The following is a 16849-nucleotide window of genomic DNA, read 5'->3' as shown; positions in this document are numbered from 1 at the left end:
AAAAGTAAACATTTTTCTTATGTCGTTCAAAATGCATTTAAAAAGTCTTTGCATCTTCTATATGTTGTGTTATATAAGCGTCACAAGCTAAAAGTAAAAATGTTTAATTTTAATGTTTTTAATTGAGAGACTGAACCAAAAAAGTGCTTAATGGGGCATCACGAAGGGCAAACATGAAATCCCAAAAATGCGGAACATTATTGACAAGGATTTTATTATGAATATGCAATAAACTACGTAAGACAAGGAAGATGACGAACAAGATGACAATAATATAGAGCGACGGCAAAACAGAAGGATTGTGGGTATAGTAGTTTTTTTTATTTTGACGGGCTGTATCACTTTCTCACATGAGTTTTGAAACATGGCCGGGTTAGAGTTGCTGTCCGATCAGGGATACCGGCTGGATGGAAGGAAGCCTTCCGAGCTCCGCAAGGTGCAAGCCCGCATGGGGGTCTTCGCGCAGGGCGATGGGTCTGCCTACATCGAGCAGGGGAACACCAAGGCGCTCGCGGTAGTGTACGGACCGCATGAGGTGAGTCTCCTGGCAGGCAGGGAGAGTAGCTGGGCCCGGGGTGTGTGTAGAGTAGGCAGCCTTCTGCCTTTCAATGACTGGCATTAATTTCATAGAGGATGATCGTTACGTTCGAAGCTCCTTTGTGAAAGTGCTTTATCATTTTTGATTAAATCCGATCGACGTTGCCGTTGATGCACAGAGGAAGTTACATGCAACGTCAGGGGTATGCTCGATACGTTTCAATCTGAAAGCTGTACAGTAAGGATGACCGTATACAGCTTGTTCACATGGACTATTTCAGTAAGAATAGGACCTGCTCTTTGAACGAAATTACGTTCACTTTTTAGTTACGTAATACACCCTTCTTGAATTAACCACAGACGAAGTTATTTTAAATATGAATTCGTTAGTTGCAGTTTCAGTTATGCATATGCTATCAATCTATTTTCTAAACACTTTATCCAATACAGTGTTGCAGAGTGGCCGCAGCCTATCTCGGCAAGCAACAGGAGCAAGGCAAGGTACACCCTGGACTGGATACCAATCCATCCCAGGATGCACACAACACACACACACACTTACACAGCACTGGTTTTCTCTGGACAGTTGGAGGAAACCCACAAGAGGTTGAATGGAGAACATTCAAACTCCACACAGAGAGGAATCCAGGAATAGAACCCAGGGCCCCAGCGCTGCAAGGCAGCAATACTAACCACTCTGTTACTGTGCTGCCCATGCATATCCTAATATGATCCAGGTAGCTTTTTAGGTTTTATAAATAAGCCGCCTACAAAACCTACCTGTAGTGAATTCTCACTGTCATTGATCAGTGGGTGTAACAGCTGTTGTTAGTTATTAACCACCATTATGTATCTCTGCAACATTTACATCTTAATTTGCATAGGAATTATTTTCAGTTTCAGGCAATTTTAAAAACGTATAGATGGGCGGAGCGGTGACTCTGTGGCCAAGGATCTGTGCCTGTGGCTGGAAGGTTGCCGGTTCAAATCCTGCAGCTGGCAGGGAATCTGAGCAATGCCCTTAACCCCAACTGCTCCGGGGGCGCTGTATAAATGGCTGACCCTGCGCTCTGACCCAAGCTTCTCTCCCTGTCTGTGTGTCTGTGTCTCATGGAGAGCAAGCTGGGGTATGCGAAAAGACAAATTCCTAATGCAAGAAATTGTACTGGGCTAATAAAGTGATGTTATGTTAAACTGTCTGAAAGTATGCTTGGGAATACAGTCATATGGAAACTGTTTACAGCATAAATACGTATAAGTGATCTCTGTGAGCAGCTGGAACTCTAGGTAATTAATTACCTTGTCGAGGGTAAGGTCATATTATCCAGTAGGCACAGCAGGCACCCTACCTAGGGCACAGGAAAACTAAAAAACCTGCGAACATTTTTTTGACCATTTTCTATTTCTATGATAACAACTATAACAAAGATCCCTCCTTGAGTGTATATATATAGAGAAATTAAAGGCTATCTGAAAAAGTATTGGAGATAATGTTGATCACCTATCTACCCATAGAAGTCAATAGACCTCTAAAATCCATCTACCAAAGGGCCTGTGAAACAGAGCTACAGGGCCTGACTGAGGCTAAATACACACAGACAGTGGCACAGCAGTCTGTGCTTCTGCACAAATGGCACCTCAAGTCACCATTGCCTGTTAAGCAATGAACAAGGACCACATCATGATGGAAGTTAAGCTCTTTGATAAATTGCCTTGTTGCTGAACACTTGAACGTAAAACAGTGAAACAGCTATGTGGGTACTCGCATGGAAGTATGCCACTGTATACGCAGAACATCCAGACCTTCTGCAGAAGAGACTGACCAGTCCATTAGGAAAAATATCCCAGGGGTTTCACCAGTGGTGGCTGTGTGAAATGATCTGCAATTTAATGTAACATTGACAGCAGCTTCTCTGGTGATGGTTTGGTTTTGTATCAAGTTTTGTTTTGTATTAAGTAATGGAATGTTGCAACAAACATGCACAGTATTCTTTGTTAGAAGGAGATTAGCACTTTGCAAGCAAGGTTTGAAATGCAGTACAAAGACATTAAAGATGTCTGGTTATGCTTTTGGCAGAGGCAGGAAAGGGAGCGGACAGTATAGAGCATTACAGTGCACAGGAGGTAGTGGGAGATCTGCAGATCAGATATCCTGCAGTGTCGTCTGATCTGCAGACATTTTAGCCTTCCAGATTCCGAACAGTGAAGAGCTTAGCAGGTGTCTCTGGGTCTCTCATAGCTTGTGCAGTGCCGCTGAGGCAACGATACAGTATTAGGCTGACCTCATAAAATATGAATGATTCTTTCGCCTTTTAAACTTTACAGTTACATTAAAATAAACCACTGTTCTGTGTTCTGTGCTGTTCTCTGCTCCAGTGCTTGTTATCGTACTCAAAGTCTGCTGTACGGTGCTCTGGCGATCAGTTATGAAAACTTATCAGTTATGAATTGCCAGCAGCCATATCACCCTGCAACTCGCAACTAGCAACCTACTGAAGCTAAGCAGGTGTGAGCCTGGTCTGTACCTGGATGGGAGACCTCCTGGGAAAAACGTAAGGTCGTTGCTGGAAGAGGTATTATGTTATTAGAGGGGCCAGTAGGGGGTGCTCACTCTGCGATCTGTGTGGGTCATAATGCCCCAGTATAGTGATGGGGACACTACTGTGGGGCAAAAAAGGCACCATTCTTCAGATGTGACATAAACAAAGGTCCTGACTCTCTGTGGTCGTTAAAAATACCAGGGTGTTTTTCGAAAAGAATAGGGGTTCCCAGCATCCTGGCCAAGTTTTCTATTGGCCTTTAGCAGTCATGGCCTCCTAATAATCCCCATATATGAATTGGCTTTGTCACTGTTCTGGCGCACTAAGGGTGCTGTCGCATCATCCAGGTGGATGCTGCACATTGGTGGTGGTGGAGGGGAGTCCCCATTACCTGTAAAGCGCTTTGAGTGGAGTGTCCAGAAAAGCGCTATATGAGTGTAAGCAATTATTATTATTATTAGTTTGGTGTTGTTGCTGGATTGAACTGTGCCTTGTCAGCTCTTGGTACTTCAGAGTGGTACCCATCCTGACAAGGTACTCTATCAAATGAAAGTAGTGAGTTCAATTCGGCTTCAGAAGTTTATGTTGGGGGGGGGGGCATTAGGACAGGCAGCCCAGGCAAGTTGTCGAAGCCAAATCCATGGCTTCTTCCAAGAAACAGCTGGATGGGCTCCTCAGATTAATTTGCCAGTAAGTGCCGAATGGACTAGATGGGCTGAATGGTCTCCTCTCACTGTCAGGGTTCTGATACTTCTGGGATATTTTGCCTGGCAATTAATTGCCTTGTTGACTGAGGAAAAGTGGTGCTTAGACTGGGCCCCTGGGAGTGGTGAGGCCTCCTCGCACAAGGAGATGCAGGGGAACTTGAGGGTCCCCCAGACATGGTTGGAAAATGGTCACTTTGGAGAACAATGTGACATTTGTGCCTTTCCATGACCAGCTAGGATACGTCAAACATTGTGCACTCTCACATTCTCAGGAAGCCTATTACGTGTTAGCACGAATTGATCCCAGCTTGGCTAAATCAGTGGTTCAGGAGTCGCTTGGGGATGGATGGAGATGGTAGGATTTGAGCAGATGCACTTACAGGATGATTACTGTGTCTCAGGCTCCCTTAGAGATTGAGCTTTGCTGGAAGACCAATCTGCTATGAAAAAAGAAGTTGTAATTGTGTATTTGATCAACGCACAGGGGGACATCACTCCACAGAAAGCGGAACGGTGCATTTTGGTGGGGTGTGAGAGCCGTGCAGCTCGGTGCCGGGGTGTCTGAGATTCATCACCCACGCAGCTCCTCTCTGTGTCCGCAGGTGCGGGGGTCTCGCGGGAAGGCCCTGCACGACCGCGCGGTCATCAACTGCCAGTTCAGCATGGCCACCTTCAGCACGGCGGAGAGGAAGAGGAGGCCGCATGGCGACCGCAAGTCCAGCGAGGTCAGCCAGCACCTCAAGCAGACTTTTGAGGCGGCCATCCTGACACAACTGTACCCGCGCTCACAGATAGACATATACGTCAAGGTAATACCGCAGCTCGCTGGCGCCCCTCCCAGCTCATACACAGTGCCTTGCGCAAGAAGTTCCTGCGGTGTCCCGTTTTCAGAAATTCCAAAACGAGGGTAAACTCAATATTCAGTTCAAAACCTGAACGCTCAAACTGAAGATATCTAAGGGTAAATTAAGTTACAGTAAATGTTGGCAAAAACCAAAGAGGAAAAAAACTGAAATATGTTGATTTTATACGTATTCAGACCCATGAAATCAATATTTGATGGAACCGCCTTTGGCTGTGTTATGTTTTTGTATTGTTGTGCACTCCCTAAGCATAACGTAGTTGAGCATAGTTATCTTAAATTTGCACTTGCTGTTATTAAGTTTTACAAAAAATAAGTTTGGATACTTATGTGTTCATGGATTTCCATTTTTCGTTTAAAATAATTATTTTTGTTTTTTTGCTATAAATGTATGGGGTATGTCAAGTGTATAACAATATTACTTGCTACTTCAAAGTAAACAAATAGTGCAAAGTGCATGCTTTTAAAGCAAAGCACACGTCTTGTCTTCTTTCCCCTGATTCTCCCTTTCTGCTCTCCGTTTCTCTATTTTCTTCCGGTGACTTGCACCGTCGACCCCCCACCCACCCCAGATCCTGCAGTCAGATGGGGGGAACTACAGCGCCAGCGTCAACGCGGCCACCCTGGCCGTGATCGACGCCGGCATCCCTCTGCGCGACTACGTGTGCGCCTGCAGCGCGGGCTTCGTGGAGGACACGCCCCTGGCGGACCTGTGCCACGCCGAGGAGGCGGGGGGCGGCACGGTGCTCAGCCTGGCCCTGCTGCCGCAGGGAGGCCAGATCGCCCTGCTGCAGATGGACGCCCGGCTGCACCAGGACCACTTGGACACTCTGATGGAGGCGGCCATGACCGCCTGCAGGAGCCTGAGCACAGTGCTGGACAGAGTGGTCAGGGAGCACCTGCAGGAGGTGACCACGCTGACCGCTGAGTGAGGGAGGGGAGGGAGTGGTGGGCTCAGGGCTTGTTGAATGAAGTTTCTATTTTTGTATGAGTGTTTGTAGCTGCTTGTACTGTACATGCTGTAATAAAACCAGTCGATACTCACGTCTTGTGTGTGGTGTCAGTCTCCCAGTCTCCCCAATTTGACTCTTGGTTCTGACAGGGGGAACCCAACTGGCAGGTGTGGTTTATCCTGGATCTGTTTCTTTGAACATTGTTTTGAGCTGATGCATTTCCCTCAAAAAAAAGTAATTATTGATGTAATTTATTCTTTGCAATTGGAAGTGGTCTTTAATCAAATGGTCCGATGTAGAAGAATTTTTGTTGTTTTTTACCTGGTAGAGAGGCTCTTAATAGTTGTGAGGTTTGGTTGGAAGGTGTGTTGTGAGTCTGTGTTTTGCTTATTATTATTCACCTTTCTATAATAATGATAATAATTCCTTACACTTACACTGGGTGGCGTGGTGGCTCTGTGGCTAAGGATCTGCGCCTGTGGCTGGAAGGTTGCCAGTTCGTATCTTATCCCCTGGCCGGCAGAGGAATCCTACTCCGTTGGGCCCCTGAGCAAGGCCCTTCAAGAAATTGTAAATGGCCAATAAAGTGATCTTATCTTATCTCTTACATAGTGCTCTTCTGGATACTCCACTCAAAGCACTTTACAGGTAATGGGGACTCCCTCCCTCATCACCAGCACCCACCTGGATGATGCAGCGGCAGCCATAGTGCACCTGTACACTCACCACACATCAGCTGTCAGGTGGGAGGAGAACAGAGTGATGAAGCCACTTCAGAGATGGGGATTATTAGGAGGCCATGATTGGTAAAGGCCAATGGGAAATTTGGCCAGGATACCAGGGTTACACCCCTATTGGGATTTTTAATGACCACATTAAAGGACAGCACTTTTTTTCCAGTATAGTGTCTCCGTCACTATACTGGGGCATTAGGACCCACATAGACCGCAGAGTGAGCGCCCCCTACTGGCCCCACTAACACCACTTCGAACAGTAACCTTAGTTTTTCCCATCTGGTCTATCTAGCTGTTATAGCCAGGTACTGGCTGGGCTCACACCTGCTTAGCTTCAGTGGGTTGTCAGTTGTGAGCTGCAGGTTGATATGGCTGCTGGCTAAGAAAGAAGGAGACCTATATGGGGATCGAACCTGCAACCTTGGCATTATTAGCACCTTACTTTAACCAACTAAGCTAACCGGCCCTGAAATGGCCAAGGCTATACAAGCCTATGACTTTATCATGGATATAAAAGATGCAGAAGTTTTACTAATAATACCCCTTCACACCAGTAGACTTCACTTGACTGAACCGACACATGGTCTTCCTGTCTTGTAAAATGTAAAGCTCTTTGTCTCTTAGCCATGGCTAGTTTTGTCCCATAAAGCCCATTAATATAATATCCATAAATACATTTTCTTTAGATTAAATAACTACCGTACCACAAAAATGTCTGAAAATATCACCTGAGTTACAACCTGTCCTTTCTCAATAGAGATCTGAGATCTAATCTGAGATCTTAATTGTTTTAGGAAGATTTGCTTTTTTCATTCCAAATAATATCATTTTAAGATAAGTTAAAAAATGATCATTCTCTACACTTTTACTTTGTGTTGCACTATTAACCTTTTAATAAAACCCTGAAAAAAATCGCAGTTAAAGCCTGCTTAAATCAGTCCAACAGGAGGCGATGCTGGAGAAACGTGCTTTTACTGTACTTACAGAGATACAGGAAGTACTTCTCTTTCTCCCGGAAGTGTGTCCGGTGTTCCGACTAGAAACAAGGAACAACACTGTACTGCAAAGAGCAACTACAGTAAATCCCTGCAAAATCCGGTTTATCTTGCTGTTACAGTTCGGGTGGTGGTTTAGTTTTGGCGAGGCACACTGTATTGGATAAGCGGCACTGTGCATTTAGCAAATAGGAGAACCGGTTAAGAGAAGGAGAAGGCGACAGGACACACAGCTCGGTATTCATGAGAGACGGCTTTTTCTATACATTTCAAATGGCGTGACATTAACATTGATAAATGTGGTACTTATGCTGTCGGTGTAGTCGGAAAATACCAGTAACCTCATAGAAAGCTAGACGGATAGACTGAAAAAAATGGGCAGTAGAAAAGGTATCGTACAGTCATGTTTCATTGGGTGTGGAGTGAAAGAACTGCATAGTATCACGCTGGAATATTGTTACAATAGGTGTTGTAACAATAACTATATATTTCTGAGCAAGATCGTATTACAAAAACGTGAGGAAAAGAAACAAAGACTTGCAGTGTTTTTGTAGAAGACCCTTAGAAAGATTACTGTGCTTTTTATCCAGTGGCTGTTCATTCATGGTCTTGATATTGAGTTCCTGTTCTTGTGAGATTTGTGTTGTGTGATAGAAAGGTGTAGTTTTTGGATTACCCGTGAATTAACTCTGTAGTATAAAATAAAGCCACCACAGTGTCTTTAGTTTATACTGAAGAATACGTGAGCACAAAGAGATTACCACCTGGTACTGTTACATTCATTACAGCCCTGTAGCTAAATGATTGATCACCAATACGCTACAACCCGTGATATTAATAAAATGTTATCGTACTACCAGATTAATGACTACTCAGGTTGAATAAATCTCTGGGTGGCTCAGACTACTCTGAAAAGGGAGTCAGTTCTTTTACAGATAAGAACCAATCCATATGCCAGTCAGTCCAAAATGTCTGAAATGGCTTGGAGAAATATGATGTACTAGTGTGCTCTCTCTTCTTGTGTGGTGACTGTGGATTATGTCTTGACAGCCTGTGAGCACACAGCCGTGGGACCAGTGGTCCATGTTTTGCAGTGCTGAAGTTTGAGCTGACAAGTGAGGGAAGATGGGCCTGCTGTCTGACCCCAACCGCAGGAGAGCACTGACCAGCCTGCTGACCCGACTCAACACGCCTCTCTGGTCTGTCTGCATGCCCTCACACACCTTGATAACTTGCACCTGTCTGACTTACACATCTGTACCGTGCCCAGTCTCTCCATGCCTGTTCCTCACTCTCTGTGTTGTCACTTGGCATCCTTTTCCCTTGTCTCTCATTCTCTCTTTTGAGCTCTCTTAAATTCAAATATGCTTGAATGTAAAGTCAAGGGCTAAGCAGGATGTCAAACGTCCTGCAGAATCGCCAAAGCAACTATGCTTAAAAAGTAAAAAAAACAATAGAAAGTCAAAAAAGAAAGTTAGAAAGTCACATGTACTGCATAATCACCAGCACGATCATGCTTAAAAAGCCATCTGCCATTTCTTCTTTGTGGTTCTGTCTCTGTCAGCGTGCTGTGCTACCTCGCTGGTGTGGCCTGGTTCATGGGCTTGGCGTTTGAGCCCTTCACGCTGCGCACCTACATGTCCGAGAACGCCATGGGCTCCACCATGGTGGAGGAGCGCTTCACCGGGGGCGAGCGGGCGCTGTCGGCTGCCAGGGAGTTCGCCGTGCACAAGAAGAAGGCAGGGTGAGTCTGACGCTGTGCAGTCTTCTGCTGAGACACTGCCCACAGGTCAGTAAAGAAACACACACCTGCTCAGTGAGGAGGCTTAGAAGTGACCCAGGCTTCACAAGACTCTTCTTCACACATAAAATCTGGAATACATGCTTTGTTAAAGATGATGATTCTAGATCCTTGAAGAAACTGGGATAAGAATTTGTGGTGGATTATCTACTAGCATTAAAGTTAGACTAGTTAGTGGCATGCACATTTTTCTAACAACCTCTAGCTGTATTGATAGTTCACATTTTGTGTTCACAGCACACAAGAAAAGCTGCAAATTAAAGCTCTGCTGTTTTGCCTTTCCCCTTCTCTATTTCTCTCCCTCCCCTTCTTCCTCCTCCTTTGCTTGATGGCCTTCCTTCCCGTGTAGTGGGATGCCAGTGGAGTGGCTGGTGCAGGCCATGCAGAGCCGGGGCCTGGAGGTCTACACCCAGACCTTCTCCCGGACACTGCCCTTCCCTGACGAGAGCAAGGAGAGATACGTGAGTACACGCACATGTACACACATTCAGTCTACTGTACCTAGAAACCTAGAAGCAAAGCAGAGACACCAGGTATGATAGAAAAATAGTTGCAGAAAACCTGCAGTGACTGGGTATATCCAGGATGAAACTTGTAGAAGGATCTGTCCGCCGCTGCTGTTCTAGAGACTGAAGAGTCCCTCTTGTTCTGTTTGCAGAAACAGCCCAAGCACTCTAACATCATCTACAGACAGCTTGATATTTGCTTTTAGCTTAACCAAAAGAAAAGAAAAACAACCAAGAAGTGGTCAAATTGGGCCTGTCCAGTGGATCATATGGGAATGGGACTTGTCGATCACAGGTTCAGGCCTGGGTCATGTTATGTGCCAGCTGTGAGCAGGATTCAACTCAAAGATTCAAGCAGCATAATTGGAAGAGCACCTCTGAGGGTGAGGTGGGATTAGTTGTCAAAGGCTCTTGTCGATCCATGCAGCCTCTCAGGGTGCTTGCAGGTTCCAGTACTGTCGGCTTTCCCATCAGTGTCAAACCCCATACATTAAGAACCAAGTGGCTTGATCGTGAACTGGTCGGAGGAGCCGGTCTGCACTTCTTTATTCTCCCCTGTGTGAGGAGAGCTAAAGCATGCGACTGGTAATTCTAGACTGGGTTGCTTTTACAAACATATTGATGATTCTAGATTTCTAAAAAAATACAGTGGTGAAATTATTCTTTTGTTTCTTGACAAGAAGGTAATTAGTGATGTAAACCTGATGAGGAGAAAGAGACATGCTCCTCTGATATATCGGTTTGTATCATGAATCTTGATACCCTGGAAGGTATCCTGTGCTGATGGCAGTGACATCACTGTAGACATGAAGGCCTCCAGGAGGCAGCAGGAGTGGCTTTTTCTCCAGAAGAACTGTGGCTAACTAACACCATCCCTACCTCAGTCATGCTTATCCAGCTGTGTGTCATTTGGACTTTAACCAGCGACTTCTGTGCCACAGGTCTCAACCTACTCTCATAGCCTTTACTTGAACCAGCTATGAATCCTGTTTGTAGATTATTCTTATTTGTAAACTTTTTAATGTGTGTCTCGTGACCTACAAATGGCTAATGAATCAAGCAGCTGGTATGGCCAGGCAAAGCCTCAGAGAGATAAGACTTTTTAGATTTTAACAGACAACGTCTGTGTTTTATGCTTTTCCCTGTCTTTTGCCCCACTACCCCCTGTTCCTGCTGTCCTGATCCATGTCTGCCCATGTCCCTCACCACTTCCTCTCACCCCAACTCCTTCACTCTTTTTCCCAGATGGTGAGAGGCACTAATGTCTATGGTATCCTGCGTGCCCCCCGAGCGCCGCGGACTGAGTCTCTGGTTCTGAGTGCCCCCTGCAGTCCAGGCACTGCCAACAACCAGGCTGTGGGGCTGCTGCTGAGCCTGGCCCAGTACTTCAGAGGTGAGCCACAATTCCTAGATACATGCCGACACACTAGCGCAAACAAAGAATTATTAGTCTTCACATATATGGATGGTAAGGATTTAATCCAAAATTAGTACTTGTACTACTGTGAGGTTTACACAAGGTTTGTGCAACAAGGACCCATACTTTCTAGGTTTTTCGAGCTTTTTGCACTGTGTTTCTTTCAGATTACAGAGTTTATGTGCACAATTCTAAATGTTGCTCTCTATACAGAAACAGAATGCCTGTTTTGCATTACATTCCACCAGTAATTGTTGTTGTGATCATTGGGTGGGTTGTGTGGTCAGGTCAGATCTACTGGGCGAAAGACCTGATCTTCCTGGTGAATGACCATGACCTGATCGGCATGGAGGCCTGGCTGGAGGGCTACCACGATGTCAACATCACAGGTCAGTCTGTACAGGAAGGCGGTTGTGTTGCATTGAGCGAGTCAGGGCAGTCTGTTATAAGTTTATAAAGACAGGCTTTTCTCCGCTTCGCAGGCATCAGCGCCCAGCCCCTGCAGGGTCGTGGGGGCTCGATTCAGGCGGCCCTGTCTCTGGAGCTCAGCAGTGATGTCATCACCAGCCTGGACTTGGTGCTGGAGGGTTTGAATGGGCAGCTGCCCAACCTGGACTTGACAAACCTCTTCTATGCCTTCTGCCAGAAAACAGGCATCCTCTGTACCATACAGGGCAAGGTAAGTAGTTCACGTCTTTGTCTATTTCTTTCTCTTTGTCAGTCTTCACATTTTCTTTTTGTCTTTACAGTTGTTGTGTCATACAAATGACAAAGTTCAGGTGTCCGTGAAGCAGAAGTCTCTTTATTTCATATGCATATGGAAGTCCAGTTTGCAACCACCAGACTTAAAAATAAGTAACTGAAGATGGTCCTTTATACCTTAAAACAAACCAGTTACTATGACACATTCTTAACAAATGATAAGACAGCAACACATGACAATTAATTATATCTAAGTTGCAGACTAGACAACAGTTAGTTCTTTTCATGTTCTGGGTGTACAGCCAGCTTACCAAATACATGCCCTTTATCTTACTGACCAAGGACAGGCAGCATCTTTATATATTTGGGCACAAAGCCAACTTCAAGCCAATAGGCTGCATATTTAGCAAAAATATTAAAACAGGAAATGAAATTATTATCTCACTTCCCAGGTGTCTCTCTTATCTCTTCACACTGCATGGTAGATAACTATATGTTCTCTTTATTTCTCTTTTTGCCTTGAAAATGGGTTATTCCTACACAGATTTCTGAGTAGCTCAGCTAGTAGCAGGGCTGTCTTTGAGCTCAGGTAGAGCTGTAAGGTCTAGACATCTTGAGTCAACAGCTACCAGTTACTGGCATTCCCCAGGCAGCAGCACACAACTGGCTCACCCTTCTTCCTGGGATCAGGGCTGGGAATTAGGCAGCCAGGGCTTTTTTGACTCCTGATGGAACAGGAAATGCTGTGGCTTCCTGGGATTCTACGGGCTCCTGGAGAATTGAGTGAGGAACGTGCCCCTGCCTGGTTGGGACTTACCCTCCTGTAAATCGCTGCGGCTCTTGCAAGAGGTCAGGAGCAGAATTGCCTGATGGGTGGTCAGGTTAGAGGAGCCTAAGTGCACTACCTGATTGTGTCCATGTGAGCTGAGACATAATGACAATTCCAAGTTCTAAAATAAAAAAATAGTGGTCCTACTGTGTTTTAAAGTAAAGGTACATGCGGTAATGCTGTAAGGTTCTGTCCCTTTCTGCAGCTGAAACACACAGGGCATGATGAGGTGCGCGGCACTCACTCTCTCCTCCACCCCTGCAGCTCCAGCGCAATGACTGGGACACCGTAGCTGGGTACACCCACTCCGTGGAGACAATGCTGCTGATGGTCCTGCGCCAGGCCAGCGGGCGGCCTTGGGGTGATCACGGCCTCTTCCTCCGTTACCACATCGAGGCTGCCACAGTGCGTGGCATCAACAGCTTCCGTCAGTACAAGACGGACATCACCACAGTGGGCAAGTAGGTGCCGCCTACAATGTGTTGGAATGTAGATGCGTTACAGAAGGTTTTTATATCAGCCTTTTGTACAGTAGTCATAATTTAATATTATGTCTCTGTAACATAGATTATAGAGCATGTCAGGCTGTTCTACATTGTGTGACTCTTGTTGTGTCCATGGATTAGGCCTCTACAGTGTAGATTCTACTGCATGTCTGGCATGTGTGACTGGTGTTTATGCATTTGTCCCTGTACTCTTCAGGCTGCTGGAGGGGATGTACCGGAAGCTAAATAACCTGCTGGAACGTCTGCATCAGTCCTACTTCTTCTACCTGCTGCCCTCGCTCTCTCGCTTCGTCTCCATAGGCTACTACATGCCAGCCTTTAGCCTGCTGGCTCTCATACTGCTGCTGCGAGTATCCTGCCACTGAACCTGAGAGGGAGAGATGGAGATGGGAGGAGGGAGAGAGGGGGGGCACGATTGAGGGAGAGGGAGTTATTGTCAGTATGTATCACTGTACCAGTCTTTAACAGTAACCCATGCTCTGGACCTCTGGGTGCAGCTCAGCACCCCAATAGCTGGCCTGGAAGATGGAACTGTAGAAGGAGAAGAGGTCAGTTTGACTGTTGTCTTAGTGTCCCTACAACTAGAAGGGGCAGTTGTCTGTTCACAGGGTGGAGAGCACAACAATATGTATGAATAGATTGGAAGTGGGAGGTGGTTTGATAACATAAAAATATAAGTAAGGAAGAGATAATGCTACATCAATGCTATATCAATGTCAGAGGCACATGAAACTCTTCCAGCATAATATATGATAACAAAGAAAGTAAGTCCACATATTTACCTGCACATGTAACGGTACCTTTTCAGATTTGATTTAAAAGAGAGAGGCTCTGAAGCTGATCTGGCAGGCTGTGCTATCAACTTAGTGCATTACAGCACACTGTCGAGGCTTATTTTTGGAATGGATAAGAGTCCGAAGTGTGTGGATTGTGATATCCTCCAATAAGTACCGTCTGGTGCCAGACCAGAGAAAAAAGTAGTGAAGTTGCATAACTTACTTTTTTTTTAAATGCCTGAATACTATTTATGCTATAGCCTATTAAAGGAAGACATTTTGCTTTTCTGAAGCAAAACTGTTACATTATAAAAGGACTGGATCCATAGACTAAATTCTGCCATCTAGAAAGAGCCACTAGATGAGTTCTAGCCTGTTGATGAATCTAATTATTGCCATCTTAACTGGGAGAGCACATCCTCACCTGAGCAAGTGGAATCGTATACATTTAGAATAGCAGCAGCCCAAGGACCCCCTGAACAGATCAGTCTAGCAACAGATGTGAAGCCTGTCTTTGTTATAGACACACACTGATGCAAATGCCTTTCATAGCCAGAAGTACATGCACAGTGCTCCAGTGGGTTCAAAAGCACTAAAATCCCCCCAAAAAACAACAATAGTTAATAAGTCTGAATTTAGAGGCATCAGGAGATCATTCAGTGCCATGAGCAGTGTTATCTGTGATGTGTAACATGCAGAACACTCACAAGGGGTTATAGAGTTCATTGGTCAGATGATATTGATTGTCACTGAGAAACTGTCTTTTCCTGTCCTACTTTTTCTCCACTTTCATTCCTTCTTCCCACCATTTACTTTTACACTTGTCTTTCTGTGCACTCCCTTCTCTCCCTTTTTCTGTCTCCTAGGTATCTGGCCCAGGTGTGCTCTCCTTGGTGACGCCAGTGTTAATCAGTCATCTGACAGGAGTTGCACTCTACATCCTACCTGTGCTGTCCCAGCATGCAGCAGTGCAGCATTTCCCTGTGTCTGAGACCGAGGCTGTGGTGCTGACTGCTATCACCATCTACGTCGCCGGGCTGGCACTGCCGCACAACACTCACAGGTAACCTGCACTGATGGGAGAGTCCATGGCACCAGGGGTTGGAGAGGGCTGACTGTGGGTTTTTGTATCCCAGAGCAGGACACAGCAAGAATAGGATGTAATTCTTTAGGCAAAGGATTGGTGTGAGAGTATGGAACAGGCTACCCAGCTAAGTGGTGGAAACCATAACCCTGGCTTCTATCAAGAAATGGCTGGATGAGATCCTCACATCAGTTAGCAACTAACTACCCAATGGGCTGAGAGGCCTCTTCTCCTTTGTTACCAATCTTATGTGTCCTCTCATCATGTCTTATAGTCGAGGGAAACTAGAATGGCATACTCTGTCCCTCTCTCTCGTAGGAGCCTGGAGAGAGTGTTACTATGGTAATGTCTCCTCTCCAACTTGCTCTTTCGCAGGGTGCTGTCCGGGGTGGGTACGGAGCGTGGCTGGCGGTTGTTGAAGCTGCTGGCGCTGCTCTACCTGGCCATGCTGCTCGGCTGCACCGCCCTCATCAACTTCTCACTAGGCTTTATCCTGGCCCTCACACAGGTGCCCATCGCAGCTTTAATCACCCCTCATGTTCCCAGGTAAGCACTCAAGCACTCGAGAAGTACTCCACACACTCTCAGATACACACAAACAGGATCACGCTGCACAAAATAAAGATTTTCTGTTTCCACTCTGTTTCTCGCTCTCCCCCTTCCTTATCCTCCTCCCCTCCATTTGTCTTCCAGGCTCCTGTGTGCCGGTGCCATGATCCTGCTCAGCCCGGGCTGCACCCTCCTGCTCTGCCTCTTCCTGTACCAGGAGTTGCAGGAGGCCCCGCTGACGCTGCTGGAGGGATGGGGACTGTTCCTGTCGGCCGTCTCGCAGGGCATCCTGGACCACCACCTCTACGGCTCGCTGCTCTACCCCTTGCTGGCCCTTTTCATCTTCCCCTGCTGGCTGCTGCTCTGGAACATCCTCTTCTGGAAATAAGACGGCACTTGTGCTCCTTTCCCAGCTCCTCCAAAACGCCTGCCTTCACCCTCTACCGCCCTCCACGACTGCTGCGAGAGAGCAAGCACTGGAGGAGAGCAGGAGGAGGGAGGGTGGGAAGAGATGGAGAGTGGTGGTGGACAAGCAGAGCAGTGTGGACTAACGTTAGAGCTGAGGGTCTGAGAGAGTGGACAGTGGTGTGGGGTCATTATCAGAAATGAGGGTCTGAGAGAGAGGACAGCAGTGTGGGGTGACTGTCAGTGCTGGGCCACTGGGAGAGCAGACAGGGGTGTAGGGTAATTGTCAGAGCTAAGGCTCTGGGAGAGAGGACAGTGGTGTGGGGAATTGTCTGAGCGGAGGGTCTGAGGGTTAGGGTTAGAACTGAAGGACAGGTGACCTGACACAGAAGCACTAGTATGTCAATGAGGAAGAGGAGAAGTGTCTCTTATAACTTCCACAGTGCTGTAGCCTCATCTTGACCCTCACTGCTATGCAGGAACCCACTCCAGCCAGAGTAACTGGGGTTAGAGCTCTGTCATTCACATTCACTTCCCTCATTATTATGTTTCTTTAAAGGTTCCATCAACCTTTATTTTTAAATTAATAAAACACCTGGGTTTTGGATTGACATTTTGCATTGTTTCTTAAACTTTTTTTCACTAACTTTTAAGAAGTATGTAAGTCTGCATTTTAGCCTGTCCCCACCAATTTGTGAAATGTCACTCCTTTTGAATATTAGTGTCTGAATATGAAAATAACCTTAAATTCCTATTTATGCATGTATCAGAGAAGAAGAAACTGTTTTTTGTCAAAACGGGGCATTTCAAGTTATTAAAATCAGTTTAGTCAAATGCATCAGATTTCAATGTGAGATCAGACTGGGGGATTTTCCTGAAAAAAAATACTGCTAATGTGGTCCTTAATGTAACATGTAAACTGCTTTTGAGGGGGGTGTTTTATATA

The 16849-nt window shown here is 45.9% G+C and overlaps 2 protein-coding genes across 2 annotated transcripts; both read left to right on the top strand.

Annotated features, from left to right (window-relative positions):
- Positions 1-345: 345 nt before the first annotated feature.
- exosc4 (exosome component 4) lies at positions 346-5675 on the top strand. The gene is made up of 3 exons (XM_088919329.1): positions 346-535; positions 4387-4593; positions 5219-5675. The coding sequence occupies exons 1-3, from the start codon at positions 365-367 to the stop codon at positions 5576-5578; spliced, it is 738 nt and encodes a 245-aa protein (XP_088775455.1). The 5' UTR covers positions 346-364; the 3' UTR covers positions 5579-5675.
- A 1694-nt stretch (positions 5676-7369) lies between these two features.
- Positions 7370-16514, top strand: gpaa1 (glycosylphosphatidylinositol anchor attachment 1). Its single transcript, XM_088918583.1, has 13 exons — positions 7370-7718; positions 8379-8527; positions 8893-9072; positions 9479-9590; positions 10881-11028; positions 11340-11441; positions 11535-11731; positions 12848-13044; positions 13286-13440; positions 13567-13637; positions 14732-14928; positions 15325-15495; positions 15643-16514. Exons 2-13 carry the CDS (start codon positions 8454-8456, stop codon positions 15884-15886), a joined length of 1848 nt encoding a protein of 615 aa, XP_088774709.1. The 5' UTR covers positions 7370-7718; positions 8379-8453; the 3' UTR covers positions 15887-16514.
- Positions 16515-16849: the final 335 nt, after the last annotated feature.

The sequence above is a fragment of the Atractosteus spatula genome, chromosome 6, assembly GCF_055471065.1.
Source record: "Atractosteus spatula isolate fAtrSpa1 chromosome 6, fAtrSpa1.hap1, whole genome shotgun sequence".
In the NCBI taxonomy this organism is placed as follows: domain Eukaryota; kingdom Metazoa; phylum Chordata; class Actinopteri; order Semionotiformes; family Lepisosteidae; genus Atractosteus; species Atractosteus spatula.
This window is presented reverse-complemented; position numbering and strand designations above follow the sequence as displayed.